The sequence below is a fragment of the Hylobates moloch genome, unplaced genomic scaffold (genome assembly GCF_009828535.3).
Source record: "Hylobates moloch isolate HMO894 unplaced genomic scaffold, HMol_V3 SCAFFOLD_29, whole genome shotgun sequence".
Classification (NCBI taxonomy): domain Eukaryota; kingdom Metazoa; phylum Chordata; class Mammalia; order Primates; family Hylobatidae; genus Hylobates; species Hylobates moloch.
The window spans coordinates 1524287-1535851 of NW_026652304.1; the positions used below are offsets into that span (position 1 = coordinate 1524287).

At 44.9% G+C, this 11565-nt stretch overlaps 1 protein-coding gene across 3 annotated transcripts in view; it reads right to left on the minus strand.

Moving 5' to 3' along the window:
* Positions 1-243: 243 nt before the first annotated feature.
* Positions 244-11565, minus strand: part of LOC116463211 (estrogen receptor) — a 311141-nt gene continuing 299819 nt past the window's right edge. For all 3 annotated transcript variants that reach the window (XM_058434502.1, XM_032146206.2, XM_058434501.1), the window contains exons 7-8: positions 4695-4878; positions 244-534 (exon numbers count right to left, since the gene is read on the minus strand). In XM_058434502.1, the coding sequence (XP_058290485.1) occupies positions 300-534; positions 4695-4878 (419 nt within the window). In that variant the 3' untranslated portion in view covers positions 244-299. The remainder of the gene's footprint in view (positions 535-4694; positions 4879-11565) is intronic.

Sequence of the window (11565 nt, forward strand, 5' to 3'; positions counted from 1 at the left end):
CCATAGACTGAGTTCAGCTGTGAAGAGCTACAGGAATCCTCACGCTTAGTAACATAGCAAAGGGGGAAGAGAGCTGTTACAAAGATTTAGCCCTGGAATCCCTTTGGCTGTTCCCAACAGAAGACAGAAGATGTGCCACTAAGAACTGAGCAAGCAAATGAATGGCCACTCATCTAGAAAGCCATTGGTGTTGGATGCATGCCGGAGTGTATGCAGGAGACAGAATTTGGCTAAAGTGGTGCATGATGAGGGTAAAATGCAGCAGGGATTATCTGAACCATGTGGGAGCCGGGGAGCTCTCAGACTGTGGCAGGGAAACCCTCTGCCTCCCCCGTGATGTAATACTTTTGCAAGGAATGCGATGAAGTAGAGCCCGCGGTGGCCAAGTGGCTTTGGTCGGTCTCCTCCATGGGCGCCCCTCCACGGCTAGCGGGCACATGTAGGCGGTGGGCGTCCAGCATCTCCAGCAGCAGGTCATAGAGGGGCACCACGTTCTTGCACTTCATGCTGTACAGATGCTCCATGCCTTTGTTACTGTGGGTGGGAAGACACAGAGAGGACCACTTTAGAGCCAACTCGAGCCCCAGGGGTGCTGAAATCCCTAGAAGGGGAAGGAAGAGGAACTCCAAAGACACTTAGCAGCCAATCTTTCTTCCTGTTTAAAGACCCACTTTAGGATGGGAGCTGGGAAAGCTGAGGGCTTTCAGAAGCCCTAATCTGGAACTCATGGCCGTGTGGTTTTCATTTTCCACCTTCTACCAGGGCGTCCCCACCCTCACACGCCCCCTGCAGCCACTTTCAGGGTATTTGCTATGCAGGTGACTTCCATGGCCCTCCGCGGCCTCAAATGAGATCCTATTCCCCTCCAATAGGATCTAAATGCATTCAAATAGGATCGCCAATGCATCATCTAAAAAGAGAACAGGAGATATTCAGCCAAGCAGGAGTGGATATTTTAAATGCGTAAAGCAAAGCAGTTCAAGACGCTCCATTGTTAAATCTCTCACGTCACTTCCCATTTAACTCAGAATACAATCTAAATGTCTTTCCATGTTCTACAAGGCCCAACTGGTCCAGCTTCCATCCATGTCTCCAAACTCTTCCTGCCTGTCTCCCCTAACCCACTCTCCAGAGCCACACTGATTTTTGTGCTGCTCTTAAAGGAACTAAGCTCCCCCAAGACTTAGGGGACCTACACTTGCTGTTCCTACTTCCTGGGATGAACCTTCCTCCGGTCTTCAAATGCCGCCTCCTCGGAAAGGCCTACCGCTACCCAGTGGCAACAGCCTCAAGCCTCCGCAGTCTCAGCCTTCCTCCTTCACACTGTTCTGTTTTTCTTAGCACACTTATCACTACCTGAAATTCTCCTTTTTATTTATTTGTGTTTATTCTCCCCGCCTCCAAACACACACGTGCAAACACTCACACCCTCAGTGCGAATTCCTAGAGAAGCAGGCTTTATCCTGTCCCCCGCTAGGCCTCAAACAGTGCCCAGAGCTCAGTTCATGTTTAGGAAAACAAGAGGGGAAATAGGCAGGGGGAAATGGGCAGAGGGAAACGTAGGCAAATGGCATTCTCCTTTCCCTACTCTCCTCCTCTGTTCTCCTCCACTAGCCACAATTCTGCTGCTCCACCACACTACTGGTGGCGGGTGTGGGGAGGAGAACAACTATTATCTAGTTTGAAATTTCTTTTAAAAGAAATATGTATCATGAGTAGCAGGGCCAAGAGAATGTCTTAGAAAAATTTACATTTTTAGTAGGGGAAAATTCAGCTCAAGTTGGAGACCTGCCATGAAAACACAATATCAAAGCTATTGAGGGCCTACAACATCGTCTAAATTACTTGTTTAAGTGTTACTTTTTTTTCTTTCATTTAAAATGCTATAAAAGTTAAATGCCCCCTGGATCTGCCACTGTGTTCCTCATGCAACCTGATGATTCACGTTTACAGTCAGATGAAATCTGATACTAAATTCTCTGAGTAGCAACATATGGCTGGGGCCAAGCTTACTTAACAAAATAGACTTCTGTGATTTAGAATGGCTGCAGTGAGGAACCAAAATATTATTATTATTACAATTGTGTGTGTGTGTGTGTGTGTGTGTGTGTGTGTGTGTGTGTATGTGTGTGTGGGTCAGAGAGAGACAGAAGGAGAGAGAGAAAGAGAAGCAACCTCTCTCCAGTTTTTCACATGATTCCAACAGAAACTGCCCTCTGCCAGACGTGGCCAGTAAAATCAGCCAGGGTTGTATATTTAGTGCAAATTTACTTAGTATTAACTAATTAGGCTTGCTAATGCTGACAAGCAGTTAATGGATTTGAAAATTCAGCAATTCCTTTCAACAAATAAAAACACCCAACTGCAATGCGTTGAATCTACAACATCCCTGAAATTCCCAGCTCAGAGTCAAAGCTAATAGTTTCCTCCAGGGTAAGGTTATTCTCTCAGCCAGAGTTTTTGGCATCTAATCCACTCACGGCTTCCCTCTCTATAATACTCATCAAAAGAAAAAGACAGGGGAGACTGGAAATGTATACTCTGAATGCAGTCACCTACTCTACCTGACAGACGTGATTCCTTCGTCTGTTACACAGGGATCCTTGGGGAACCCTGAGAACAGAGATTGCAATCACCTTCTTACCAAGTAGAAGCCAAATTCACAGGGCAGGGAAAAGCCTGCCATGAGCCATTTGTTCATCCATTCATTCCCCCATTTCTTTGTTCACTCACTCAGTAGTAATGTTGCGGGCATACACCATATGTAAGTTTTCACATATGGCACTGTGAGGGATACAAAGAAAATAAGATACATCTATTTTCCCAGGAGCTAATAATTTTTTAAGGTTGTCTCTGGAAAGGGTGGTGCCTGGGACTTTAATGGAGCAAACTCCTTGCCATTTGAATCACAGTCTAAGGATTTGAAGGTCCCTTAAAAATGATCGAATCCAACCTCCTTAAGACATCATAGGCCTTCCCTCATAGCCACTAAGAGAAGGAATCTGTTTCATTCCTAGGGTCCTGGTGTAACCCCAAGGTCATGTAGGCTTCATCACCCATGAGTACCTGTCCTTTTAGTGATACCACTTGACATCGTCGTTGTGGCTTCATCACCCATTGGCACCTGTCCTTCTAGTGTCATCACTTTGAATCATTGTTGTGGTCCTGCTGGAGTCTGCAATAAATAACCCAGCAGAATCCCCATCTCTTCCCTGCAGATGAGGTCTACTTATGGGAATGGTATCCACTAAGCTTTTGGCTAGCCAAATTACAGGACAACGGAATGGAAATGAGGCCACTTTCACCTTTTGGCATAGAAAGACTCTATTTTCTCTGCTGATATCCTTCCTTAGCTCTTACAGAAAACATTTGTTGAGTATTTACTATGTGCTGTGCATCGTGCTAAGTGATATCGGGTAAGCAAGCCATATTGCAATGATGGCTCACAGAGTTGTCAGTCTAAATGGGCAGAAAAATAGTAAAATGGGCGGTAACCATAGGGAAGAACAGAGTGTAAGTTCCAACTAGGTCTTAAGGATTAGGAGATGCTTCCTGCAAGGAGTGAGATCTGAGCTATGATAGGTTAGATAATCGCTCAGAAATAGTCACGCCCCCGGCAACATGTCCGTCTTTGACTCTGGACACCCCACATGCTTGCTTGGCCAATGAAATGTCAGTGGGCATGAGTGAAAGAAAAGAGTAAAATGCACCTGCACAAACAGGATCACTTTCTCATGCCTCTGCCGTGGCGATGAGAACATGTCCCAGCTAACATGTGGGTACAAGGAGGATAGGAGATATGAGGCATAGAGCAGAGTCACCCTGGCCTCAGGCAGCTGCCTCCCAGATGTGTGAGGGAGCCCAGCTGAGGTCAGGAGGGCTGCCCGCCAATCTGCAGCCTGAAGAAGAACCTTCCCCAGATGACTCATCCAACAGTCAGCTATTATGGCTAGAGCTCAGACATGAGGAAGTCCTCGTAAGCTAAGTAAGGGCTGAATCATAAGGAGTAATAAAAACAAAGTGAAAGGGTTTATACTTTTATCTAAAAGCAATGAGAACTTAAGGGTTTTAAGCAGGAGGATGACATCCGATTTGGTTCTAGAATGATCACTCTGGACACATCGTGGAGAATGATCTAGAAAGGATCTAGATTACAGGCAGGGATACATGTCCGGTGGCTGGCACAGAAAATGATGGTGGCTTAGACTAGGGTAATGGCAAAATGGGGGTGACAAGAAGGGGTTCAACATGTATGAAGGAGTCAACATTGACTCTCCATGAGGCATCTGGCCCCAGGGTCTCTCATTTAGGATATCCAAGTGTACACAGGGACCAGAACAGACGTACCCAGTGTCTTCAGGGGATGTGTACGCTCACAGACTTCTCTTGATTGGCTCCCCCCTCCTATTTGCACACTGAACCCAATCTCTAAACCCCTGCCCCAAAGCACATGCTTTAAACCAAGCGTAAGTATCGCTTCCTCTATGCTTTCTCTGACACTTGCCCTGTGACCCTCGCAGATTTAAAACCTCTCTCTTCTGTCTTCCTATAGCATTTATGCTTATTCTGTGCCAGGAACTGTCACAAGTGCACTCTCCAAATGCAGGCACCAGTCCTTCCCGGCCAGCTGTCACATAGGTTTGGGGGCATGTTTTCTTTATGTCTCTCCTGTAGGAAGCCCACAGATGCCTCACCTCATGTGCCTGATGTGGGAGAGGATGAGGAGGAGCTGGGCCAGCCGCCGGTGCTGCTGCTGCAGGGTCAGACCTGCCTTGGCCATCAGGTGGATCAAAGTGTCTGTGATCTTGTCCAGGACTCGGTGGATATGGTCCTTCTCTTCCAGAGACTTCAGGGTGCTGGACAGAAATGTGTACACTCCTGAATGCGCAGAGAGAGAGTGAGAGAGAGAAGCTCAAAGAGGATGAGGTCTAGGAGACCCAGAGTGTTCATGGGATGTAATAATGAGCCAGTGCCCTTCCTCAGCACAGTAGTCTAGCAATGCGGATGCTCTGGACCCATTTGAAACCGAGTTACAATGTAAAATTCCTAATGCATATGCAAGTCTCAGAGCACCAGCAAACCAAAGGGGGCTCCTTTGTGTGAGCCATGACCCAGAAAGGGGCTGTTAGCCTTGGGGCCTGTCATGGTAACATGGGCCACCTTTTCTCAGACAGGTCTGACACCAACATGAATTGTCCATGTAATGTAATTGACCATGTAACTGACAACCCTGTGAGCAGCCACGGTTGTTCCTTTTCACATCAAGAAACAAAAGGGCAGAGAAAGTCACTAACCTGCTAGGGAACTCGGATAGTAGGTAGGCAGAGCTTAGATGAGACCCAATCTGCTGACTCCACATGTGGTAATGATAAAGGAGACGCTCTCTCGGGAGATGTGTGAAACTCGTGGTGAGATTCAGAGACAGAGTGATGAGCGATTGGCTAAGTGACTGGAAGGTGATTTTTCCAGGTAGGATTTCTGTTTTAGATCAAGTTTGAAGTCTAAGCACTTTTAAGCCTCAGCAGAAAAGTTTATGATGTGGATGGGTATAGGCCACCTTGAAAACTGCTGTTTTTTACGGCCACGTAAGTTTTTCCTCTCTTGCCTATTTTCTGAAATAGATCCTGCTCTCTGGGCCCCACAGATAGATCCAGGACAGAAAGTGAGACCATCGCAGCGCCTGGTGCTTCTGGATAGCCTCGAGCCAGAAAATAAGAGCCTATTTCTGAGATTGTATATGAGATTGTGAGACAACAGTCTAGCGTTGCTAAACTGGGAGGATGAGAATACAGGGCTCTGAATGGCCCTCTTCCCAGCACATGGAACTCCTGTCTGCAGAAAGGAAACTACTGACAACAAGCAGAGGTGATAGTGTGGCGGGTGAATGAGGGAGAGAGAGAGAGAGAGAGAGAGAGAGAGAGAAGAGATCCAGGTAGCAGGTAGTAGTCACAAGGTCTTAGTTTTTTTTTTTTGTTTGTTTGTTTGTTTTGAGACAGAGTCTCACTCTGCCACCCAGGCTGGAATGCAGTGGCGCAATCTCAACTCACTGCAACCTCTGCCTCCCAGGTTTAAACAGTTCTCTGCCTCAACCTCCCAAGTAGCTGGGATTACAGGAGCCCGCCACCACACCCAGCTAATTTTTGTGTTTTTAGTAGAGATGGGGTTTCACCATCTTGGGCAGGCTGGTCTCGAACTCCTGACCTTGTGATCCACCTGCCTCGGCCTCCCAAAGTGCTGGGATTATAGGCGTGAGCCACCACGCCCGGCCAAGGTCTTAGTTCTTACATTTTTTTCACTTGACCTTTGAGCTTTCATATAGCCTTCCTAACACATGTATCAGTGAATCCCCTTTTTGCTTAAGATAGTGTGAGTTGGATTTCTGTCGCTTGTAACTGAAAAAATTCTATTACAAGAGGTTGAGACCTCAACCCAAGGACAGGAAGAAAATGAGTGACAGTGAAGTAAGAAGTATTGAGAACAAGAGATGGGCAGGATGGAACAGGCTTTTTTGGGACTACAAGGATGCATTTTCTAACACTGCAGCGATAAGCTCCATCCTGCCTAATCACACCACCTTGCAGGGAGGAGATGACGGTATTTTTTTTTTCCAGATTATGTGTATTTATACTAACACTTTTTGGTCATACCACTTATTCAGCCCACTGACCATCTCACAGACAAATTCCTTCTCCTCCCCTCTCCCTTTCCTCATCAGCACCTTCAAGAGCTAAAGGCTCCCAAGTTTATCAATCCCTGACTTTATGCGGATAACATGGTGACAAGTTACTGCTCACGTACCAGTTTGTAGGCTGGGAATGGGAGAAACATCTACACAGAGGAACTCATAGTAAACAGAGTTGTAACTGCCCAGAATGGAAAATGGCTAAGGTTTAAAACTAACGTAACAATAACAACAAACCAGAATGGTGGGGATCTTGGTTTCCACGCAGTTGAATAGGATAATGTAGCTTTTGGTACCCTGGGGCACCTTGATCTAAAGCAAACAGCACAGAATGAGTAAACAGCAGAGAGACAGCAGATTAAGAAGGAAATTGCTGAATTACTTCACTTATGTTCCATGTGGGCTGTTGGTAGAGAAAGAATGTGTCTATCAGAAAAATGGGCAAGCCTCCCATGGCCGTGGTGTTGGCCTGGAGGTGGCAGATAGCAGAGGGTGTGAGCTGGGAGGTTAGGGCTAGGAGGGCCTCAGCTTACCTCCCCTTGTCTCTGCCTCTCACAGTCCTCTGTGTCATCATACCCAGTGCAGCCTCACATCCCCTAGAGCCCCTGCCTCCGGCTGGATATCCTAGGAACCCGCCCAAGCCACAGCACTGAGTTAGACCAACTTGGATGATGCACTTTCTACCAATTTCCTTTTTTGTTCCCACCCAGGATGCCGGCCTCATTCACCAATAATCCCTTTCTTGTTCAAGAAAACCACAGAATGGAGACTCAAACAGCTTGGATGCTCCTGCCTGGAAAGGTGACATGTGTGCATCTCTTCTCTTCTTATTGTTTGCACGGTGTGAAGGCACACTGTGCTGGGACCTCAGCGACCCCGAGAGTCAGCATTTCACCATGACCTTGCCAATGGAGGTCAAAGACATGGCACTCGGCCTCTGGGGAGTGACTTTTTTCTTGGGCTGCCAATGTTCCATCTTCCTTAAGGTGTGTGTGGGTTCCTTCATCCAGCATGCACTTACTGAGAACCTAGTATGTGCATGACTATGCTAAGGATTCCAAGCCTTACTTCCTTTCAAGTGTTAATATTTTAAGAGCAGATATTGCCTGCAGAGAGAGAATGTTCTTAACACGGACTCTCAGGATGCAGGCCATTTGCAGAACAAGCCTGTTTTTCTAGTCCTGTTTTGGCATCAATACAGCTTATCATCTCATCCTTGTCAGCAGATGCTTCCTAGTTGTGCAAATATACTGAGAAATAAAAATAGGTCCTGATGAAATGCCAATAGTTGACAACAGCAGCCATCTTCTTTCTGGACTTTTCTGGCAAAATGTGGTCCATGTTTGCTGCCTGTTGCCCTTCAGGGGCCATTTGGGAGAAACAACAGAAATTCAGATTCCCAGAATGCTTCGTGTGCTTTGGCAACCACTGCAAGAGCAAAACAGGGCTGCTGGTAATTTCCATATCCCAGGTGATCTCTCCCACCCTGGATGGCCACACCACTGTGCCCAGCAGCACAGAGCAAGTGAGCAGACAGTGTGGACCCTCAAAAATATTATCGCAACACGGTAGGCTTTTGCAGCTCTGGAGATTGCTCCAAATCCCAAAGATGGAAACAAGAAAAAATCTATATGTCATTATCCAGTCTTGAGGTGCTGTCAGCAAATCTGAGCTTCTAGGCATTCTGGATCTTGTAGCCAATAAGGGGATATTTAGGAAGAGTCTGGGGAAACTGAGTGGTACAAATGAAAGGGGAGGAAGCCACTAGGACACCCCCATGTACAAGACATCTCAACCCAGTCTCTTGCTCTCTCCGTCTCCCTCACTCTCAATTCTGCTGTCCCTCACCTTCTCTCATTTTGCTAGGACATTCTCCCTTCCTTTTCCTCTTTCCATCTTCACCCCAGAGGAACTCCCTTTTCCATTTCTCAGCACCTTTCTAGATAATGGAGTCTTCCAGAAACTGGAGGAGTTGTGCTGTACACTGCAGTGCCTGTGCCGTGTGGCTGTGCCCAAAAGGAAGCTCTAGTACAACTAGGGGTCCCCTTGCCATGGGCCTCCATGGAGATGGGGGACACGCCTAAGTGTCCCTGGAGAAGTGAGAGATGCTGATGCCTATGGCTTACCAGATGCTTGAGGACAAACTCTTCAAGCCGGGCCAGATTTTCTTTCTGGCTGGAGACAGTCTTTCATTCTATCACATCTTGATCAAAAACAGAATGACTCAAAGGAAAAAGTGAAGAAAATTCCTCAAGTCACAATTTAAGTAGTCTGGACCAGAAAGCTGCCACTCAGCTTGGAGAAGGAGGAGCTTTCAGCATTCTCAGAGGTCCTAGGGATGAGTCACACATCAGCCTTTCGGGTGCCCTGCCAGGGACTCATTCTACAACCAAATAGCGTGCTTGCTCAAAAGTGCCACCGAAGCTGACCGTCCAATGAACACCATGTTTGTTGTACGCTTCTCCTATGATTGTGGTTCTTTTGTGGTTCTGGGAGTGGCACTGTCCCTAACAGGGTGTTTGGACAGCCCGAGGCTGCTGCTGCCACTTCGTGGAAGGGACTGTACTGGATGTCCTACAATGTGCAAGACAGTCTCAAACAATGAAGGATTTGTTCCAGTTCCTTTGCCTCTCAAATGCCCTACTGAACTAAATCTACTACAAATAAAAATCTAAAGTGGCTGGGTGCAATGGCTCATGCCTGTAACCCAGCACTTTGGGAGGCCGAGGCAGGCAGATCACTTGAAGTGAGGAGTTCAAGACCATTCTGGCCAACATGGTGAAATCCTGTCTCTACTAAAAATACAAAAATTAGTCAAGTGTGGTGTCAGGTGCCTGTAATCCCAGCTACTCGGGAGGCTGAGGCAGGAGAATCGCTTGGACCTGGGAGGTGGAGGTTGCAGTGAGCCGAGATCGCACCACTGCACTCCAGCCTGGGTGACAGAGTGAGACTCCATCTCAAAAAAAAAAAAAAAGTAGTGAAAAGTTTTGAAAAGCGTTCACATGGCTGTGCCCAAAAGGTCCAGTATATGAATTGGTTATAGAGAAGGAAGTTTAAATGGAATATATTTTCTCCAAATTATTAAATAGCTTATTCACTTTATGCAATTTGGCAATTCAATGTATTATGTCAGCTTTTCAACCATGCATTTAATTGAAATGATTTCAGTGCAGTTGAACAGGTACTACAAAAACAATACAACTGGATGTAAATATGTAGAGAGGAGATGTAAGACTACTAAATAAAATTAGAGCCAACAGTTACAAAATAGTATACATCAATGAAATATTGTTATTGCCTCCTATATGTTTTAAAATAAATTTGTAACGTGATAAGAAATCCATTTTTGTGCAATGTACATATTAAAATTATTTTGAGGTTTATATCTCTCTGTTTTACATTGACATCACCTCCAGAGTTTTCCTACACTCTTCCTGATAGCCTCTTACATGTTTTTTTGTTTGTTTGTTTCTTTTTCCAATCCATCTTGTCTTCTCCGTTGCTCATCCAAAGGATATAATCTCCAAGGCCTTGTTAAGTTCTGGAGACTGATTGAATATTTGCCTTGAATGTAGTGGGATATTAAGATAGGATAAATGTTTCTATCCATTTTGGCTCTTTTTCGTCTTATAACAAAGGGAATCACTTTGACAATACACTTATAACAAAGCCAGACTCATTTGCAAAATTACTTCATTTTTTATTCTTCTTTCACTTCCACAGTCTTTCAATTTTCTTGGCATGTGTTTTAGCCCATTATCTGTTGTTTATAACAGAATACCTGAAACTGGATAATTTACAAAGAAAAGGAATTCATTTCCTACAGTTATGGAGGTTGAGAAGTCCTAGGTCAAGGGGACACATTGGGTGAGGGCCTTCTTTCTGATAGGGACTCTGCGGGGTCCCGAGGTGGCTCACATGGCAAGGAGGCTGAGTGTGCTAGCACTCTTCCTTCTCTTATAAAGCTACCAGTCCCATTCCTGGGATAATTCATTGACCCATTAACCCGTTATTCCGTGAATGGTTTCAACCACTCATGAGCACAGAACCTTCTTGAACCAATCACCTCTTAAAGGGCCCACTTCTCAATACTGCCACATTGGGGATTAAATTTCAACATGAGTTTTGGAAGGGACAAACATTCAGACCACACGGTAGCATATTTTTACTAATCAATTAATTTTTTTCTCTCCTTTTATCATACACAAATAGGTTGTTTAGTTTTTAGTTTTCTCAATCTGGTGTCCATCTCTTGCTCTACTTTTTCATATGCCTGTACTTCTTGGACAAAAAGCCTCTGATCATCTTCTCATATCCAAACATTCATTATAAGTACATATAAGTATTGTATTACTTTATTATGTTTCCTACTTTAGTCAAGCTTGGGCATCTGCATTGAAATATATATCATTTTATTTTAGTATAGTTTAATATTATTTCTCCTTTATATGATGGTTATAAAATACATTAAATTTTTAATTATATGTACAGGTAAATTATTACTATTTGTTTCATTTAAGAGTAGTCAAAGGAACATGTATGTTTTATTAGACTGGTAGTTTGTTACTGGCAATTCAAGGAGATTTTTCTCTTAAGGTTTGTGAATCTCAAACTTGTCTGTCTCTCAGAATCTCCTGTGGAGTTTTACAAGATGCAGCTGTCAGCTTCCATCCAAACCTGATGATTGGAAGCTGAGGGTGGAGCCCTGACACCAGTGCTTTTAAAAAACTCTCCATTAACAGCCAGGATGATGAATCACGAGACTATCTTAGCTTCTTTGTACTGTGGCTATTAAAATGTAAACTCTTGAAAACATGGACTGTATCCTTGTTTTGTGAAAAGAGCCCTTTCACGATGCTACAATGACTTTTTTTTTTTTTTTT